General features: G+C 43.9%; 2 protein-coding genes across 3 annotated transcripts in view; one reads left to right on the top strand and one right to left on the bottom strand.

The window, feature by feature from the left end:
* med12l (mediator complex subunit 12L) overlaps nucleotides 1-21,994 on the bottom strand; it is a 586,849-nt gene that overhangs the window by 457,667 nt on the left and 107,188 nt on the right. For both annotated transcript variants that reach the window (XM_033031832.1, XM_033031831.1), the window contains exon 16: nucleotides 13,340-13,522. In XM_033031832.1, coding sequence (XP_032887723.1) covers nucleotides 13,340-13,522 — 183 coding nt within the window. The remainder of the gene's footprint in view (nucleotides 1-13,339; nucleotides 13,523-21,994) is intronic.
* gpr171 (G protein-coupled receptor 171) lies at nucleotides 2,781-5,705 on the top strand. The gene is made up of 2 exons (XM_033031839.1): nucleotides 2,781-2,908; nucleotides 4,574-5,705. The coding sequence occupies exon 2, from the start codon at nucleotides 4,617-4,619 to the stop codon at nucleotides 5,610-5,612; it is 996 nt and encodes a 331-aa protein (XP_032887730.1). The 5' UTR covers nucleotides 2,781-2,908; nucleotides 4,574-4,616; the 3' UTR covers nucleotides 5,613-5,705.

Raw genomic sequence — 21,994 nt, forward strand, 5'->3', positions numbered from 1 at the left:
CTGTATGGTCCATAATAACGGGTTTACAATATTCAGTGCATATACAGTGTACATTGAACAATATGTGCAAATGGTTCTGTGGCCAGGGAGAGGACCACATAATTAAAAAGAGAAGAATGTCAAAGCCGTTTCGTTAACTTAGAAGGTGCACAAGGTGTTTTATTTTATTGTAAATAGGGGGTAGAAGGCAGAGCCACACCACATTCCTCTGGGAGACGGTGAACATACCACATTAAAACAGACACAAAGTGCTGGAGTATCTCAGCGGGTCAGGCAGCATTCTGGAAGATATGGTCAGGCAATATTTCATGCCGAAGCCCTTCTTCAGAACAGTTGTAGTAAGTAGGTGGTGGAAAGAGCTGAGAAAAGAGATGGGGGCAGGAATAACTCCTGGCAAGTAATAGGTGGATACAGGTTGGGGAAGGAGGGGGGGGGGGTTAATTGGCAGATGGGTAGACAAAGGCCAGAAATGAAAAGACAAAAGATAAAAAGTGATGGGTAGGAGGGTTAGAGAATGAGGTGGGGAGGGGGGGGGGGGGGTGAGAGCGAAAAGGTAGACAGAGGGCAGAATGGGCAAAAGCAGGAGGGACAGTGGGGAAACAGCGAGAGAGAGAAGGGAAAAAGGGAGTGAAACTGGCACAGACATAACCACAAAGTCATACTTCAGGAGGGGCAGGAAACGAGAAGAAAGTTTGACCACTCGGAGTGGAAATTTAAACAGATGCAAGAGATTACAATGACATTATCAGATCCAAAAATGAGCCTTATCAACCGAAAATGTCACTGAAACAAGCAGTGAAAAGCCTCTTACAAAAATACAATTCAGAAGTCGCCAAAGTTTCCTTAAATAAAAGTGGTTTAAAGGTGTCGCCAAGCGTAAATTCTAAATCAGTCTAAAGCACTGTTGGTGCAGAGGGATATTGTACCAGTAGATATGCAACAGTGCAAAGGTTTTTAAAGTCAGGTTTCATCAACGTCAATCACCTAATTTTCAAAAAGACCACACATCCCACAACAAACCCGGCTGTAAGCTGCAGGAAAACATGAGTATAGCTGCGTGACATCTGCACGATTTTATAAACCGTATCCTGCGCAAACAGCCAGACGCTTCACATGCAACTAACAAACCCGGATAACTGAATGTGTTCAGAAACAAAATAGTCTGCTTCGAGAATCAGGTATGAAGTTTATTTCTTGCGTTTCCTTGAAGGCGTTAAAATTATTTCGGACTGTAATCTGTCGATGTGCCAGGAACAGTTATTTTACAAGCCGCTTTCTGAATGTTCAGCATAGGGGTAAGAAATCTACCAGTGATCTCAGGTGCAAAGTATACAAACACCATTTAGTGTTGTAGATACAAGGAACTGCAGATGCCAGTTTACAAAAGAAAACAGAGTCTGAAGAAGGGTTTCAACCCGAAACGTCACCCATCCTTCTTCTCCGGGGATGCTGCATGACCCGCTGAGTTACTCCAGAATTTGCGTCTACCTTCGGTATAAACCAGTATCTGTAGTCCCTTCCTACAAACAAACTGCTGGAGTAACTCAGCGGGCAGGAACCATCTCTGGAGGACGTGGACAGGGGACATTACAGATCGGGACCTTTCTTCAGACTAGGTGTTGTATCTGGCTCCTGATACTTGGTTCCATAGATCGTTCGCTGTTTCAGGCCAATAGTCAAATACATTGTATTTAAGTGTAAACCCACAATGTTATTTTCTTTAACAAGAAAGCAAACGCACTGCCAGCATTTATTTCAAGAGGGCTTGCATACAAATACAGGGATGTAATGCTGAGGCTCTATAAGGCGCTGGTCAGGCTGCATTTGGAATATTGTGAGCAAATTTGGGCACCATATAGCTCTGGAGAGGGTCCAAAGGTTTCCAAGAATGATACCCGGAATGAGTAGGTTAACATATGATGAGCATTTGACGACACTAGGCCTGTACTCGCCGGAGTTTAAAAGAATGAGGGGGGACCTCATTGAAATGTACAGAACAGTGAAAGGCTTGGCTAGAGTGGATGTGGATTGGAGGAGCAGCACCTCATATTTTGTTTGGGCAAATTACAAGTCAGTCTTTGAATAATGATTGTTCTAATTTTAAGTAACCCTTGCATTCCCTCCGAAGGGCCTGTTTCTGCGCTGTATCACCAAATTAAAAAAAACTTGCCTGCCTTTGCCCCATTACCATCTCTTCTCCAGCTTTCCCTCCCAACCCCTCCACTACAGTCAATCTGAAGAAGAGCCACAACCTGAAATGTCAGCTATCTGTGTCGTCCAGAGATGCTGCCTGACCCGCTGAGTTACTCCAGCACATTTGTTTTCTTTTGGTAAACCTGCACTGCGGTTCCTCACGTCTCCATTTCCAAAAGCTCTGATTCGCCATGAAGGTGATGAGCAGAATGGATGGCATGGATGTGATGGGTAGAAGGGCCAATTTCAGTGTCTTAAATTATCTTTAAGAATCACTTTCTCCATAATCATTAAACCATCAAACAAACAAATCCATTTTGCCTCACATTAATATTTTTTCTGCTTTCACGCATTTGCAACCACAAAACAACTATCTGAAGCCTGATCTATGCTACAGTCTCAAAAGAGCTGTGACCTCAACATTTATTTTTATTTTGCTGACTTCCTTTAAAAGGGCTCTCTGAGTAATGTTGGTTTGGGCAAGAAAAATAAAAAACATCTAGATAAAGTGCTGATGCGGTGCACACTCCCTATCTCAGGAGACAAGATCTGCGATCCATATACACAGGGATAGCTTACGGCAGGAACTCTGACTTGGAGCACCAAAGACTTGGCTTGTACAGAAGATCTTCTTGTTAACAAGAAGTCGAGGATGACTTAACATTGCCCTTCTATTCAAACATCAGAAAGGCCATTGCTGCGGCTCATGTTTCTGGTAAACTGAAGTGAGACAAATGATTATGAAGGGCGTGAGTAATGGGGGAAGTTCCATGTGTTTATTGCAACTGGAAATGCACGGTGTGGTTTGCCTACTAAAATTTGATCGATGACAGGATAGTGTTTAAATGTTAAAAGATCGTTGATACCACTGCATGAAATTGTAGGTAATCCAGTTTTTGACCAGATATCTGGGGCGGCACTGTGGCTCAGCTGCCTAACAGCACCAGAGACCTGGGCTCAATCTTGACCTCGGGTGCTGTCTGTGTGTGAAACATAGAAAATAGGTGCAGAACTAGGCCCTTCGGCCCTTCAAGCCAGCACCGCCATTCAATATGATCATGGCTGATCATCCAAAATCAGTACCCCGTTCCTGCTTTTTCCCCATATCCCTTGATTCCTAGCCCTAAGAGCTATATCTATCTCTTGAAAAACATCCAATGAATTGGCCTCCAATGCCTTCTGGCAGAGAATTCCACAAATTCACAACTCTCTGGGTGAGAATGTTTTTCCTCATCTCAGTCCTAAATGGCCTACCCCTTATTCTTAAACTGTGACCCCTTGTTCTGGACTTCCCCCAACATCTGGAACATTTTCCCTGCATCTAGCCTGTCCAATCCCTTAAGAACTTTATATGGTTCTATAAGATTCCCTCCCATCCTTCAAAATTCCAGTAAATACAAGCCCAGTCAACCCATTCTTTCATCATATGTCAGTCCCGCCATCCCGGGAATTGACCTGGTGAACCTATACTGCACTCCCTCAATAGCAATAATGTCCTTCCTCAAATTAGGAGACCAAAATTGCACACAATACTCCAGGTGTGGTCTCACCAGGGCCCTGTACAACTGCCTCCTTACTCCTATACTCAAATCCCTATACAGGGAGTTTGCACGTTCTCCCTGTGACCACGTGGGTTTCCTCCTGATGCTCCGGTTTCCTCCAACATTCCAAAGACGTGTGGGTTTGTTGGCTGATTGGCCACTGTAAATTGCCCCTAGTCTGTAGGGAGTGGATGAGAAAAAGGTATAACATAGAACTAGAATGAGCGGAAGATTGATGGGCGACATGGACTCAGTGTGCCGAAGGGCTTGTTTCCATGCTAAAGCTTTCAATCAATCAATCAATCTACAAGCTGCTTCTATTTAGTGTAAATACATATTAAACAAAGTAATTACTTTGCTTTTTATTTTAAAAAGCTTTTGCAAAGCTTTTCACTGTACATCGGTAAACATGACAATAAAAAACCTAACCCTATAACTGTTACTGTACCCCATTAGAACCAAAAGCAGCAATTCCACGCCAGTGAGAATTTACCTGACCCAGACATTAGCTGGTGACAACATGAAATCATTTTGTCAATTTAAATCATGAACCAGTACCTTCCCCCTAAATATTTATTTGCAATTGTCAACATTTATTGCTGAAGATCCATTCTCACCTTTGACGATAGAAACCTCATTAGGTATCTCAGGTAAACAGACATAATCCAGATACCTATATAACTGATGTCTTTCATTTGACTTAAGAAATCTGGAAGTCTGAAGAAGGGTCCCTATACTTGTTCTCCAGAGATGCCGCCTGACCCCCTGAGTTACTCTAACAATGTGTGTCTTTCTTTTCCTCAAAGTAATTTTCAGGTTTTTCTTTCTTCTTGTTTCAGAACCTCAAGGCGGGCTGGACATTTGTGTTTTAAAGGACATACGATGAATACCATATCGTCAAATGTCTCTTCTACTCGATGCTTGATGAACAAGAGTATGGAATCTTTCACTTATTTCTATTATTTAATCTTCTTGATTGGCATCATTGGGAGTTGTGTCGCACTGTGGGCTTTCAGTAAACAGAGGAAAGCAAAAAAATGCCTCAATATCTACCTGATCAACCTTCTGACTGCCGATTTTCTGTTGACTTTGGCCCTCCCTTTCAAGATAGTTGTTAGCTTGGGCGTTGCTCCCTGGAGCGTGAAGATCTTCCATTGCCAAGTCACAGCATGTCTCATGTACATTAATATGTATGCGTCCATTATATTTCTGGGATTCGTGAGCATAGATCGGTATGTTCAGCTCTCTGGGAGCTCAAGGTTCCAGAGGATACAGGAACCAGGGTTTGCAAAGATGATGTCTGCCATCGTATGGGTCATGGTGCTGTCCCTTATGATACCAAACATGGCAATCCCAATCAAAACCATCGCCCCCAAGCCTCTATTGAAATGCGCGGAGATCAAGGGGACGTTGGGACTTCGCTGGCATGTCTTCAGCAATTTTATCTCCATCGCCATATTCATGAACGTTTCAGCTGTCCTCCTGACATCCAACTTTCTTTTGGTGAAAAAGCTCCACAGAAACAAGGACCGAGAGACGCGCAATGACGTGAGGAGGGCTCTGAGGCACATTCTGATACTGACTGGCATCTACATCGTTTGCTTTGTGCCCTACCACGTCATTCGGATTCCGTACACTCTCAGTCAATACAAGCCAAAGGCAGACTGCAGTGTGCAGCAAGCCCTATATCTGGCCAAGGAGTCCACCTTTCTTCTGGCCGTTCTCAACCTTTGCTTTGATCCCATCCTGTACTTTTATCTCTGCCAATCTTTCCGATCAAAAATCACAGAAACCTTTTTATCAACTAACGAGGCCAGGGGAAAGAAAGATGGACGTCGGTTGGAGGATGCAGAGACTAACTTAACTCCATGCAGCTGAAATAAATGTGCCCGACTGTATATCCCTTCATTTTGTTTTGAAGGTTGCAAAATCGAGAATCCTTAAATTATAAATATACTCCAGACATAGATTCCATGTTTCATTGTAATTCATGTTCATAAGTTATAGGAGTAGAATTAGGCCACTCAGCCCATCAGGTCTACTCCACCATTCAATCATGGCTGATCTATCTTTCCCTCTCAACCCCATTCCCCTGCCTTCTCCCCATAGCCCTTGACACCCGCACTAATCTGTCAACCTCCACCTTAAAAAATATCCACCAACGGCCTCCACAGCCATCTGTGGCAATTAATTCCACAGATTCACCACCCTTCGACTAAAGAAATTCCTCCTCATCTCCTTTCTGAAGGTACGTCCTTTTATTCTGAGTCTATGGCCTCTGGTCCTAGAATTTCCAACTAGTGGAAACATCCTCTGTCCAATTCACTCTATCCAGGCCTTTCATTCATGCAAATACAAAGTCAACTGGGTTTCCATTTCTCTGCATTCAATGTTTATTGGAATTATTTTTATATATTTTATATTATTTAATTAAACAAGTTTTTAATCTTGGTTAGACAAATGATTGTAAACAATGCCAAGTGTCATTATGTACAACAAATCCTTTACTCTCATTGACATTTTAAAGAGCATCAGATACCGCTGTGGACTGATGGACATTCAGCCCATTAGGTTCATGCCGGCTCAAAGCAGAGAGATTCCTTCAGTCCAATTCTCCCTTGTTACATTCCCATCATCCTGCAACATATTCTCCCTCTTACACCCATCAACCTGCGCACCTTTGGCACATCATCTTGAGATGAGCAAGGAAACTGGAGCAATCTGAGGAAACCCACATCTCTCAATGGTTCAATTCAATAGTTCAATGGTGCTTTATTGTCATGTGTGAACTGCACAGTGAAATTCTTCTTTCCCTAGATCACACACGAGTCGCCATTTATTAAAAGTCCAAAGTCTGGTCCATGCACTCGATGTACTGAAGCGGCTCCCGATTCAGCTAAGCCCCAGGCTGCTGCAGGGCCTTCTCCGTCACCCTCAACCAGCTTGACCCGCAAACCGACGTCCCTCTCCTTGCCTGATTGCCTGTGTCCCGGTGGGCGGTGCCTCCATCAGACGACCTTGAAGGGGCAGAAGGCAATATCCCTGTCCCTCTCCTACCGGTCCACACCCCGCGCCCGTCATCACCAGCGACTCCTTCCACCTCGACTCTCCGCTCTTCGTGTCCGAGTTTAGCAGCTTCCGAGCGTCCCCCCTACAAGCCATGGCCCACCTGGTCTTCCTTCGGCCAGGTCCATGTGTGTAACCTTCACACAGAGGGTATCCAAGGCAAGAATGGAACCTGGTTCCGTGGAGCAGTAAAGACGGCGGCACTAAATGTTGTACCACTACACTACTTGATTTGTAAATCAGCAGCAAATTCAGGATCAAACCTAGTAGGAGGCAGCAGCTCGACCCACTGCCTCTTTAATCGTGTCTGATAATCAGAATTGCAAAAGTGTGTGAAATAATTATATTTTAATTAAATAATTCATTTTAAAATATTAAATTAAGAAAATATTCTGCTGCAGTGAATCAAAATGCTTTGATAAATGTATTAGATTAATGAAGGTCAGTGACCCAAGGGGGCTACGTTAGTTCAGTTTAGAGATACAGTTTTGTTTAGAGATTATTTATTGCCCACCAAGTCTGCGCCGACCAACGATCACCCGTACACTAGTTCTATCCAACATACTAGGGGCACTTGACAGAAGCCAGTTAACATACAAACCTGCATGTCTTTGAATGTGGGATTCAACCGGCGCACCCAGAGAAAACCCACATGGAGAAAGAACAAACTCCGCACAGACAGCACATATAGTCAGAATCGAACCCAGGTCTCTGACGCTGTACGGCAACAGCTCTACTGCTGCGCCACAATGCCGCCCCAAATAAAATAACAATTTTCTCAACAATGGACTTTGGTGCTGCACAAGGGTCCACTGGACTATAATCCAAAAGCCTAGACTAATGATCTAATAAATTCTATAGAGACAGCACCCGCAGTCAGGATCGAAACCAGGTCTTGGGCGCTGTGAGACAGCAACTCTACCGCTGTGCCACTATGCCGCCCACATCCCAAAGGCGTGCAGTTTGTAGGTTAGAAAATATCTAAATGCAAATATAGAAAAACTGATTTGGTTTTAGTGATGCTAGCAGCCTGTGGCTTGTCTGGATCAGTCACCGCTCAAAAAAACCTGGCGTCTCTTGCATGCAGGCTCACTGTCTCTTGCATGCAGGCTCACTGTCTCTTGCATGCAGGCTCACTAGACTATTTTTGTACACTTTGCTAATTGAGGATGTGCTTAGGTATGGGAATACTGTACTGGACTGTATGTAAGGAAATAATTTCACTGTGCATTGGCACATGTGACAATAACAACACAAATGAATCGAGTCCACACCAACCCTCGATCATCCGTTCACATTTGCTCTGCTATCCAGGTTTCTCATCCACTTCCGACACACTCAGGACAATTTACAGAGGGCAAATTAACCTACCAACCCGCATGTGTTTGGGAAGTGGGAGGAAACTAAACCACCCCGAGGAAACCCACGCGGTCACAGGGAGAACGTGCAAATTCCACGCAGTCAGCACCCGAGGTCAGGATTGAACCTGGGTACTCTGAGACAGCAGCTCTATCAATTACACTGCTGTGCTTCCTGAAAATAATAACCTTTGAAGCAGACATTGGGTAATTTTGCAACTACAGCTTTTAAGTTGCATAGAAACATAGAAATAGAAAATAGGTGCAGGAGGAGGTCATTTGGCCCTTCGAGCCAGCACCGCCATTCATTGTGATCATGGCTGATCATCCACAATCAGTAACCCGTGCCTGCCTTCTCCCCATATCCTTTGATTCCGCTAGCCCCAAGAGCTCCATCTCTTTTAAATTCATCCAGTGAATTGGCCTCTACCACCTTCTGAGGCAGAGAATTCCACAAATTCACAACTCTCTGGGTGTAAATGTTTTTTCTCATCTCAGTTTTAAATGGCCTCCCCTTTATTCTTAGACTGTGGTCCCTGGTTCTGGACTCCCTCAACATTGGGAACATTTTTCCTGCATCCAGCTTGTTCAGTCCTTTTATAATTTAATAAGTTTCTATAAGATACCCTCTCATCCTTCTAAATTCCAGTGAATACAAGCCCAGTCTTTCCAATCTTTCCTCATATGACAGTCCCGCCATCCCGGGGATTAACGTCAATACCGCAAAGCCTTAATATCAAGGATGTCCTTCCTCAAATTAGGAGACCAAAACTGCACACAATACTCCAGATGTGGTCTCACCAGGGCCCTGTGCAACTGCAGAAGGAACTCTTTACTCCTATACTCAAACCCTCTCGTTATGAAGGCGAACATGCCATTAGCTTTCTTTACTGCCTGCTGTACCTGCGTGTTTACTTTCATTGACTGGTGTGCGAGGAGACCCAGGTCTCGTTGCACTTCTCTTTTTCTTAATCTGACACCATTGAGATAATAATCTGCCTTCTTGTTCTTGCTGCCAAAGTGGATAACCTCACATTTATCTACATTGTATTGCATCTGCCATGCAACTGCCACCCAGCTTTGTGTCATCTGCAAATTTGCTAGTGTTACTTTTAATTCCATCATCTAAATCATTAATATATATGTAGTAAATAGTTGCAGCCCCAGCACCGAGCCTTGCAGCACTTCACTCGCCACTGCCTGCCATTCTGGCAGGGGCCCATTTATTCCTGCCCTTTGTTTCCTGTCAGCCAACCAATTCTCTATCCATGTCAATACCCTATCCCCAATACCATGTGCTTTAATTTTGCCCACTAATCTCCTGTGTGGGACCCTATCAAAGGCTTTCTGAAAGTCCAGATACTCTACATCCACTGGCTCTCCTTCATTCATTTTACTTGTCACTTCCTCAAAAAAATCCAGAAGATTAGTCAAGCAGGATTCCCCTTCATAAATCCATGCTGACTTAGACAAATCCTTTTACTGCTATCCAAATGTGCCATTATTACTTCTTTAATAATTGACTCCAGCATCTTCCCCAACACTGACATCAGGCTAACTGTCTTTACTAATCTTTCTCTTAACATACCTAAATAAGCTTTTACAATCCTTCTTTATATTCTTGGCAAGCTTACCCTCATACTTCATCTTTTCACCCCATATTGCCCTTTTTGTTACCTTCTGTTGTCCTTTGAAAGTTTCCCAATCCTCTGGCTTCCAATTCTCTTTGCGATGTTATACACCTTTTCTTTTAGTTTTATTCCATCCCTAACTTCCCTTGTCAGCCACGGTTGCCTCTTACTCCCCTTAGAATCTTTCTTCCTCTTTGGAATGAAATGATGCTGCATCTTCTGGATTATGCCCAGAAATTCCTGCTATTGCTGTTTCACCATCATTCCTGCTAGGATCCTTTTCCAGTCGACCTTGGCCAGCTCCTCTCTCATGCCTTCATCGTCCCCTTTGTTCAACTGCAACACTGACACTTCTGATTTAACCTTCTTCCTCTCGAATTGCAGATTAAAACATATTATGGTCACTACCTCCTAGCGGTTCCTTTACCTAGAGTTCCCTTGTTAAATCTGGTTCATTAGACAGCACTCTCTGGTAGGCTCCAGTACAAGCTGCACATCCTTCTCGGAGCACTTTACAAACTCCCTCTCTTGGGGTCCAGAACCAACCTGATTTTTCCAGTCTACCTGCATATTGAAATCTCCCATAACCACCTTAGTTACATGCCAATTTTAACTCCTGCTGCAACTTGCACGCTATATCCAGGCTATTGTTCGGGGGCCTGTAGATAACTCCCATTAATGTCTTCTTACCTTTACAATTCCTCAATTCTATCCACAGTGACTCTACATCGTCAGTCCCTATGTCACCCCTCATAAGGGACTGAATTTCATCCCTCACCAACAGGGCTACTCCACCTCTTCTGCCCACCTGCCTGTCCTTTCTATAGGATGTATAACCCTGAATATTCAGTTCCCAGTCCCGATCCTCCTGCAGCCATGTCTCTGTAATCCCCACAACGTCATATCTACCAATCTTCAACTGAGCCTCAAGCTCATCCACTTTACTTCTTATACTTTGTGCACTCATATATAATACTTTTAATCTTTCACTTGGCCATACTCTCCTATCCCTTCATGAGTTTTCTGTCCCGTTAATTCTGGTGTCTTTCTTAACTTTTCCTATACTCCTTCCCTTTAACGCCATCCTTGCATCCCCCCCCCAGTGGTGCCTTACATTTTGTGCATAATCCATAGTGCTTCACATTGTGTGTACGAAGCTACTGGTTTACACCGAAGAGAGACAATAAATGTTGGAGTAGCTCAGCATATCAGGAGAAAAGGAATAGGTGACATTTCAAATTGGAACATTTCTTCAGACTGAAAGATAGAGAGGGCCAGAACAAAACATGGCCGGCAACACATGACCTCAGGCAGGGTGTAGTCCATAATGGCCCATTGTCGGCTGGGCCAACGATTGCCAAAATGTGCTAACGATTTTGCTTTACATTGTGTTAGTGCATTGACAACGGTCAATTGTACCGATTTTACAAACAATTTTTGATATTGTCAACCATTTTTTCTCTCCTCACATCCAGATAAATTATTATATTCCAGCCTTAATATTTTAATGTAACATTTGAGTTACTCATGTCATGTTTGTGCATGACTTTGGCAATGTCATTATTTATTGCCCATCATTAGTTGACCCTGGGAGTGTGGAGCAGTTATAAGTGAACCACACTGAGGCCTGGCCAGACCAGATAAGTATAGCAGATGAACAGACCTGATGAGTTACATGGCTGCTGTTAATGAAACTAGCTTTTTATTACATTTGAATTTAAATTCTCCATGGCCCATGATCAATGGGCCTCCAACTTCTGGCCCAGTAACTTCCATGCTATATCACTACCTTCCATGAGCTAGTTTAGATTGGTTTAGTTTTGTTTAGTTTATTGCCACATGTACCGGGGGTACAGTGAAAAGCTTTTTTCGTGCTTGCAAACCAGTCAACGGAACTGCCCATGGTGTACAGATACATGATAAAGGGAATAACGTTTAGCGCAAGATAAATTGTCCCAGCAGACGTCAATACATATTCACGGTGGCTTATCAATCTAACAACCTGCACATCTTTGGTATAAGGGAAGAACCGAGAACATGCTAGGAATAAACGCGGTGCCTTTTTTTAATACACAGTGTGGTGGGTGCCTGGAACAGTGTCAGGGGCAGTGGTGGAAGCGGGTACGAAAGCAGTGTTTAGGCAGTTTCTTGGTGGACAAGTCCTTGGACATGTAAGAAATACAAGGATATGGATCACTTGAAGGCAGAAGAGGCTAGTCTGGTTCCCTCCCACATTGCAAAGACGTGCCGATTTGTAAGTCAATTGGCTTCTGTAAATTGTCTCTGGTGTGTAGGATAAAACTAGTATGCGTGTGATCACTGGTCAGTGCGGACCCGTTGGGCCGAAGGGCTTGTTTCCACACTGTATCTCTAAACTAAACTAAATAATCATTTGCAATTAATAATTTTCTTTCAGCCCACATGATCAATCAACTTTTTGCATTTAATGTACTTCTTGTACAACTTAATGGACACATCATTAAAAGGCAGGTGCTTGACACATATCTGCAGTGGCAGCTTCCGTCTTCAGAGACCACAAAGAGGGGGAGGTGTGTATTTGTGCCTTTGATCTCAGCTTGAAAAACTAGGGTGGTGTTGCAGCTTGATCAGCCGTGCCCTTCCTTAGTAATGCTCAGGCTATCTCTAAAACTCTTTGGAAATGCTATCTCTAAACAAGCTCTAAGGAAATGCAAAGGTCCAATTTCAGAAGCAATCTCCTCTATGCGTCTTGTTGCAGACATTTGATCTTCAGAAACCAAAGATCTCAATGTTGTACAGGCTTTAGAGACACAGTGTGGAAACAGGCCCTTCGGCCCACCGAGTCATAGATGAACTATTTATTGTGTGATGTAGACATTTCTTTGATTAATTTTTCCCCTAACCTGTACCATAAAATACCATAAAGTTAGATATAAAATAAAGGTTTCTCTACACCCTCGCGACAAACACTCCCGGGATGCAAGCGAGCCAACGAACAAATATGTGGCCCCACCCTCTCCAAAAAAAATAACACCCCAAGTGAAAATTACCCACAACAAGAATCTCATTGGTTACTTCCACCGACTGTGTACATCAGGGTATTTTAAAGAACATTTGGAATAACTCAGATATCTTGCTCCAAACACGTTATTTTGAACCATCAATAGTTTTGGCCTGTTGATTTTAGGACTTTTCCACAGTTATGCTGTATTTTATTAAAAATGAACAAATAAGATTTGAATCCTGCACACCCCCATATACAGAGACACTCTTGCTAGAAGTGAATCATTCATCACGTTAAAAAAGCAATTGCTTTCAAGAAAAACACAGAACAGAATACAGTTTTCTGTTAGCTTTCAAACAATTAAATAGATTTTGCTGCACAAACCTGCTTTGCAAAATCCGAATATAACACAATGAAATTCATCACTGATTCTCAACAAAATATTCTCCACTATCAAAGCAATGATCACAGGCTCGGGTAACTTTTTGTTGTTAATTTGCCATCCGCCCTTTGCAACCGTAACTCCGGCTAACATTTTCCTTTCGAGTTTTGAAAATGCCTGCTTACCTGGGGAATGGGGAAGTGAGTGGCATATTGCAGGTGTCGGGGGTGCTTGTAAGTGCATGGGAAGATCAGCTCTCTCTGCCTCTCTTTCCTGATGGGTTTTTCATCTCTTGTGGCATTTTGTTCCAAAGAAAGACTTGCATTGTGCTCAGAGGTCAACGAATCCCCAGCCATCGGAGAGAAGATCTGTCGGCAGAATAGTAGAACAAGGAAATTACGGCTTTCAATAATACAGCTCCACCACCGATATAATGGCAAGTGGTGGTCCCACCCCCATCTTTAATTCAGATGAAATTCCCTCCTCCCCTCCTGAAAATTTGGCTCCTAGGCCGGGAGAAGCGGTTGATCTCCACATCATCCTTGGTCAAATTTGCCCCCTGCGGCCAGGGCTCTAGATCGCCGGCCCAGCCGGAGCCAGCACATCTGTTCCCATTACCGACTTCTGGAACAACTCTGGAACCCAGTGTGCTGAAAAATCAGTGGTGGACCTGTATAATCAACCTACACGATTAAAGCCATAAGTCATGTCAGATTGCATAGACAATTGTGAACAATAATTGAACTTGTTGCCTATTGTCTGAGAAAAATTAAAATATGCTCTCAACATAATGGATGCCTCATGAAGGCCTGGATGCAGTGGTAGACAGATGTCTAGGATGATACAGAAGGCGGCATGGTGTTTGTAGCAGTAAAGTTGCTGCCTTACAGCGTCAGAGAGCCAGAATCAATCCTGACTAAGGGTGCTGTCTATGTGGCGTTTGTACATTTTATATCAAAGTCACGTGAGTGACTACGTGTAGAGCCCGCCAACCCGCATGCGCGCCAATACGTCGACTCATGGCACGAGAATCGGAGCAGTTTCAAACTAAGGGTAAGGGTATTTTTTGTTTCAGGAATGGGCCGCTGCTCCAAAAATAGGTGCAGTGAGCCCGGAGAAGCTGGCACAACCTTTGCAGCTGCCGCCGTGGAGGCTCCGTAAGGAGTTGGCGGTGTAAATCTTCGGCTGACGGCTTGGCCGGGACAGCGACCGCCGCGGAAGCTCCGTAAAGGTGCTGGCGGCTGTAATTGAATCGTTTGGCGGCTCAGCCGGAACAACCGCCGTGGAGGCCTTAAATAAATAAATAAACTTTTTTTAAAGATAAATAAATAAATAAATAGATAAATAAATAAAAAGGAGGCTGGCAGCTTCATTCATTAGGCTGACGGCTCGGCCGTTGCAGCTATCACCATTAAGGCTCCAAGAGGGAGCTGGCGGTGGGATTCAATAAGCTGACGGCACGGCCGGTGACTCCGCCATTGAGGCTCCGAGAGGGAGCAGGTTTTGGGGCTCCAAGGGAGCAGGCGACTGGTTGAGGCTCAAAGGGAGCCAGCCAGCTGCCTGAAGGAAGCAACACCTGGCTCAGGGTTGCGTTATATTCCTCCCCTCTAGACTCTGTTGAGGCTCCAGAAGGGAGCAAGCCCGGACTCGGAGTCATTAGCAGGCACAATCTACCCAATGTGTATATAGGCCCCGACCTCGGGTAGACTAGGAGGAGGAGGAGGACTGGACTTTTTGGTGCCTTCCCTCACAGTGGAAAGTGTTGATTCTGCTGTTGGGGGGACGTTCTTGTTGAATCCTATAGTGTATTGTGTCTTTATTTTTCTTCTTTTTTGTAATTTTTATATGGATGTATGGTAATCAAATTGTTTTTCTCTGTAAAGCACTTTGGCTTCAACGTGATTTGATTTAAAAGTGCTATATAAATAAACATTACTTACTTATTTATTTACTTATCCATAGATGCCTCTTACGATATTAACGATGAGGTGACATGAATTTTAATAGTGCCAATTTGGCCTACTCATTCAGCATGTTCATGTAAAGAAGCTTCTACTTACTCAAAGTCACGAGTGATGGCTAGTTCAGCCTATTTCTCGTGCAGCTAGCTCTGCACGGTTGTATGGAAAGTTTGTGAAGAAGACACATGTGAGGTACTTTTAAATAGAAGTAGCAGAGGTTTGTGGCTCTTTCGGTTTGGGCTTAGAGAAGCGATTATGTTATAGCACAATTGACACTGGTCGTGCTGCATTTTCCTTCTCTCTAGTACTATAAGTTGGACCATATTCACCCACTGTTGACTAACATTATGCAAGGTGTGTTATATGAACACTATAAAGCCTAGACTCATAGTAGTGTGGGATGTGTATCAGTAAAATTATTATGCAGATATTCACCTACTGTATTCCTAATGGGAGCAGTATCTTTTAAGTTAATTATGCTTTTAGCAACTGATTTCAGCACAAAGAACACAGTATTTACTAAATTTCCAGCTCGGTCTCTGGGTCTGACATGAGGGTAGCTTGTTATGGGAACCATCTCATCAAGCAAACCGGGCACGGTTGGGTACAATTTCAAGTTGACAGCATACCCACCAGATTGGAGATTGGGGGTGTTATTATTTATACAGGTACAATGAACTTACTAGTACCTATGAGATGAAGGATAGTTTCTTCATTGATATTTAATAGTTTTCTCAAGAGATTGCTGGTACAGACTACCTCAACATGAATAGAGTGTAAGCAGCTAATAGCGGGGATGAATTCAAATCATTTCAAGTCTCACTCTTCCAAGGGGGCTGGCTCATTACCAGCCAATAGAATGGATATTCCCATTTGATCATCTTGCAACAGCAGGAGGCTTACATAGGGCACTTTCAGAAGTTATGAAATTTGGTTGAATATGTCTGGATGATTGCAGATAGAATTCTGAACAGGGTTGCATGAGTTATTGTCTTACTCAAAGCCAATTGGGACTGTGGTCCGATTAAGGGCAAGGGACGTGCATGTCAGTTCGCATCATGTTGTGAATTACCCATGTCTATTCTACTATGAAACCACAGAGCTTTGAAGGCTTCACGTAGTCACTCACGTGACTTCGATATAAAATAGAAAGATTAAACGAGAACTTACCGTTTGAAGTTTGATCTTTATTTTATGAGAAGTTGAAGTGGGGGACTACGTGCCCTCCACTCCCAACCCTGAATCTCATAAAGATCATTCGGTAAGTCAAGGGTTATTAATCTTTCTATAGTTTAAGTTCGTGCAAGTGGTCTGTGGTTTCATACAGTTGCTCTGAAGATTGACGCGCATGCGGGCTGGCGGGCTCTTCATGTAGTCCCTCACTTCAACTTCTCATAACATAAAAATCAAGCTTCAAACGGTAAGTTCTCGTTTAATCTTTCTATTCTCCCTGTGACTGCGTGGGTTTTCTCCAGACACTCTGGTTTCCTCCCACACTCCAAAGAAGTACATGTTTGTAGGTTAATTAGGCTTCGGTAATATTGTAAATTGTCTCTAGTGTGTAGGACAGAGCTGGTGTACGGGGTGAACAAAGGGGACTATGAAGGCATGAGAGAGGTGCTGACCAAGGTCGACTGGAAAAGGATCTTAGCAGGAATGTCAGTGGTTCTGTCCACTAAGGAAGACACAAACAATCTCCCAGATGTACTAGAGGACAGAGGATCCAGGGAGACAGAGGAACTGAAAGAAATTTGCATTAGGCAAGAAATAGTTTTGGGTAGACTATTCGGGCTGAAGGCTGATAAATCCACAGGACCTGATAGTCTGCATCCCAGGGTACTCAAGGAGGTGGCTTTAGAAATCGTGGACGCATTGGTGATCATTTTTCAATGTTCTATAGATTCAGGATCAGTTCCTGTGGATTAGAGGGCAGCTAATGTTATCCCACTTTCCAAGAAAGGAGCGAGAGAGAGAAAACAGAGAATTATAGACCAGTTAGCCTGACATCGATGGTGGGGACGATGCTGGAGTCAAATATTAAAGAAGTAATAACGGCGCATTTGGATAGCAGTAAAAGGATTAGTCAGCATAGATTTATGAAGGGGAAATCTACTTTTTTGAGGATGTGACAAGTAAAATGGATGAAAGGGAGCCAGTCGATGTAGTGTATTTGGACTTTCAGAAAGCCTTTGATAAGGTCCCACACAGGAGATTAGTTGGCACAATTAGAGCACATGGTATTGGGGGTAGGGTATTGGCATGGGTAGAGAATTGGTTGGCAGACAGGAAACAAGAGTAGGAATAAATGGGTCCCTGTCAATATGGCAGGGAGTGGCGAGTGGAGTGCCGCAAGGCTCGGTGCTGGGGCCGCAACTATTTACAATATATGTTAATGATTTAAATGATGGGATTAAAAGTAACACTAGCAAATTTGCGGATGACACAAAGCTGGGTGCCAGTGTGAACTGTGAAGAGGATGCTAGGAAGTTGCAAGATGACTTGGACAGGTTGGGGGAGTGGGCAGATGCATGGCAGATGCAGTATAATGTAGATAAATGTGAGGTTATCCACTTTGGTGGCAAGAACAAGGAGGCAAATTATTATCTCAATGGTGTCAGATTAGGAAAAATGGAAGTGCAACGAGACCTGGGTGTCCTTGTACACCAGTCACTGAAAGTAAACATGCAGGTACAGCAGGCAGTGAAGAAAGCTAATGGCATGTTGGCCTTCATAACTAGAGGATTTGAGTATAGGAGTAAAGAGGTCCTTCTGCAGTTGTACAGGGCCCTGGTGAGACCACATTTGGAGTATTGTGTGCAGTTTTGGTCTCCTAATTTGAGGACTGACATATTTGCTATTGAGGCAGTGCAGCATAGGTTCACGAGGTTAATCCCTGGGATGGCGGGACTGTCATATGAGGAAAGATTGGAAAGACTGGGCTTGTATTCAGTGGAATTTAGAAGGATGAGGAGATCTGATAGAAACGTACAAAAATATAAAAGGACTGGACAAGCTATATGCAGGAAAATAGTTCCCAATGATGGGAGAGTCCAGAACCAGGGTCCACAGTGTAAGAATAAAAGGGGAGGCAATTTAAAACTGAGATGAGAATAAACTTTTTCACCCAGAGAGTTTTGAATTTGTGGAATTCTCTGCCTCAGAAGGCAGTAGATGCCAATTTACTGGATGAATTTAAAAGAGAGTTAGATAGAGCTCTCGGGGCTAGAGGAATCAAGGGATATGGGGAGAGGGCAGGCATGGGTTACTGATTGTGAATGATCAGCCATGATCATAATGAATGGCAGCGAAGGCTCGAAGGGACAAACGGCCTTCCTTCACCTATTTTCTATGTTTCTATGTTTCAATGTGATCACTGGTCAGCACTGACTCAGTGGGCCATTTCCCATGCAGTATCTCTAAAGTCCAAAGACACAAAGTCACAGCATGAGAATAAAAGGATGTACCATTAGACAAGAAATGAGGAGGAATTTCTTTCGTCAGAGGGAGGTGAATCTGTGGAATTCATTGACAAAGACATTGGGTATTTTTAAGGTGGAGATTGAAAGATTTTTGATTAGGAAGGGCATCAAAGGTTATGGGGAGAAGGCAGAGAATGGGATCGATCAGGCAGCATCGTGTGAGAACATGGATAGCTCCAGTCACCTGAGCTCCTCTCTTCGACTGTCTATTTTGAAAAAGCTCTCCAACTCTCTTTGGCACCTACCCTTTTTCTCCAGAGATGTTGCTGTCTGACCCGCTGAGTTTCTCTAGCACTTTGTATCTATGCTTGATATAAAATTTAGTCTGGCTATGAGGGCATCATTGCACAAGTTGTCACTCGTGATCCATCCCATTTCACTGAGATGAGCTTTAGACCTTACACTTTAGAGATACAACGCGGTCACCGGCCCTTTGGCCCTGCGAGTCCGTACCGACCAGCAATCGCTCCATACACTAACACTATCCTACACACGGACATTTTTTACATTGTACCGAAGCCGATTAATCTGCAAAACCTGTACGTCTTTGGAGTGTGGGAGTGGCTGGTAAAGAACATTCCCTTGGTCATCTAAGGGCAAGAGTTAGAACATGAAATGCAAGGTATCCTTCATGTGCAGAAATATAGAAATCAGCAAATTGGCACCAAATTGCCTGGGTCTTCACTAACTGTATTTACCCCATGAGCTTAAACGTCCTATCAATTAGACCAGTGCAAACTTCAGGCAATCGAGTGGTAGATAACCAATGATCTACATGCAAGAATTCGGGGTGGATGTGTATAATATATACACGATTTCGGTGAGCCCCGCTGCAGGAGGATCCCGGCGAGCCGTGGCCATACCTGACAACAGGTCTGGCTAGTCCACCGCGGAACTGGGAACCCAACCACCCAGAGAGAGCCAACAGTTGTGCGGTTGGACGCAGTTAGACCCAGTAGGCCGCTGGCATAGCGGGGGAAGTCTCTGAGCCCGGCCCCTACTCGTCCCCTGAAGACCGGAGAACCTAAGAGGAGGGAGCTGGTAATGACGGTCGCGAGGAGCAAGGCTGGCAGGAAAATGAACCAGTCAAGGTCGGCTGCGAGAGGTCCCCGAGGCACGTAGATGGCCAGATGAGAAGGGGAACGTCAGCTCGCTGGGGCATGCCTGGATCGGGCGCCGCTCCATAAGACCTAATGCGCAGGTCAGACTTTGGAAATGGCACCAAATCTCAGAAAATAATCCACTGTGTTTTGCATATGTGTCAATAAAGCACCATGGAATGTATATTAAATGCTTAAAGTCTGGCAGCAGAGCACTGTCTGGAAAATGCTGGTAAATAGTTCCCAGAGATATAAATACAAGGAACTGCAGATGCTGGTTTACAAATAAGACACAAATTGCTGGAGTAACTCAGCAGGTCAGACAGCATTATTGGAGAACATGGATAGGTGACATTTTGGGTCGGGATCTTTGTTCAAAAAGTTCCTAGTCTTTGAAACACATTGACGTGGTCCCAGAACTTGATAGCAATTATGGAATTCTGAACAAATTACATTATAACCCCACAGTCTATTTAACACTTGGCTGTAATGTGACATGGAACTAAATATTGTAACTAACTTCCAGATTCTTGCCCGGTTTATGGTCAATCTCCAGATGTCTGAGAAAGAACATTGTACAGAAATAGATTTTTAATCACAGCAAGTTTCTGAAGAAGGTCCCGGGGGTGTGTGAGTGAATTATTTGCCTGACATCATTCATGTGTTCAACAATGAAAACAAGCTCTAGCCGGACGTGAATGCATTTACAACATGCATAAAATTTCTAGGTAAGGAACTTTGCTCAGTTTTTAGTTTAGAGATTTAGTTTAAAGATACAGTACAGAAACAGACCCTTGGGCCCACTGAGTCTCGCTGACTGGTGATCACCCTGTACACTAGCACTAACCTACACACTAGGGACAATATACAATATTTATGTAAGTCAAATTAACCTACAAACCTAAACGTCATTGGAGTGTGGATGGAGCACCGAGGGAAAACCCGCAAGGTCGCACGGAGAATGTACAAACTCCGTACAGACAGCACCCGCAGTCCTGATCAAACCCGGGTCTCTGGCATTATAAGGCACCAACTCTACCGCTGCGCCACTGTGCCACCTCCATACACCCTTTACCAGAAAGTCTGCACAGTGGGGCATCTGGTTGAGCCACTGCCTCACAATGTCAATGACCCGGGTTTGATCCTGACCCCTAGTGCTGTCTGCGAGGAGTTTGCACGTTCTCCCTCTGACAGCATAGATTGCCTCCGGGTGCTCCGGTTTCTTTGATGTGCGGGATTGCAGGCTAATTCGGTAAATTGTGTAGGGATTGGGTGCAAAGGTGGGTAACGTAGAACTAGTGTGAACGGATGAAGGATGGGCGGCATGAACCGGAGGGCTGAAGGGCCTGTTTCCGTGCTGTACCTTTCAGTCAACAAATCAAAAAAATCTGCTCTGCAGGGGCATCAGACCAGCCGATATCGGCTCTTCTGGTCTTGTGCTTATTTTTCAATTTGAAGAGAACTCCTTGTGCTGGAAGTTACAGTTCTTGCAAGAACTTGTTAATTAAGGAAATAAAATGTTCTCTAAAAGTTTGCGGGGAAATTCTTCGCCAAATATAGTTAGCAAGAGGAAGTTTAGGCTATTTTTCTTCATGCAGAATGCAGTTGGGTACACAGTTAAAGTTTCAGATTGATGACTTGTCATCTGACCCATCAGTTCTGCTAAACATTCGCCACACCATCCCTCTCGCTATGATTGTGCCCGACTTGCAACATATTTCCAGTATTTCCCGTATTCCAGTACAAGATTACTTGTAGAAATAAAAATAGGATCCACGTGCACCATGTCACTGGGGGTGAAATCCTTAACGACTCCTATTCCGATCATCATGACACATCCCTGTAAATCAGTGTGGTTTTCCACATGTAGTTCTAGTTGTCCCATTACATGATGTGGAAGCTTTAGAGAGGGTGCAGAAGAGGTTTACCAGATGGATGCCAGGATTAGAGGGCATTAGCTGCAAAGAGAGATTAGAGAAATTTGGACGTGCATGCAGATTAGTGGTGGTCTTGGCATCATGTTCGGCACAGGTATTGTGGGCCGAAGGACCTGTTGCTGTGCTGTACTGTTCCATGTTCTATGTTCATTATTGCCACAGGATCGCTCTGCCTTCCTCTGAGGGAACATGCAGTTCAACAATTCATCCATCAATCTCCCATTTTCATTTTTGACGCTTTCAGAACACATCCCAATTTTCCGAAGATAGACACAAAAAGCTGGAGTGACTCAGCGCGTCTGGCAGCATCTCTGGAGAAATGGAATAGGTGACATTTTGGGTCTAGACCCTTCTTCAGACTGA

This window comes from Amblyraja radiata, chromosome 13 (genome assembly GCF_010909765.2).
Source record: "Amblyraja radiata isolate CabotCenter1 chromosome 13, sAmbRad1.1.pri, whole genome shotgun sequence".
NCBI classification, from domain to species: domain Eukaryota; kingdom Metazoa; phylum Chordata; class Chondrichthyes; order Rajiformes; family Rajidae; genus Amblyraja; species Amblyraja radiata.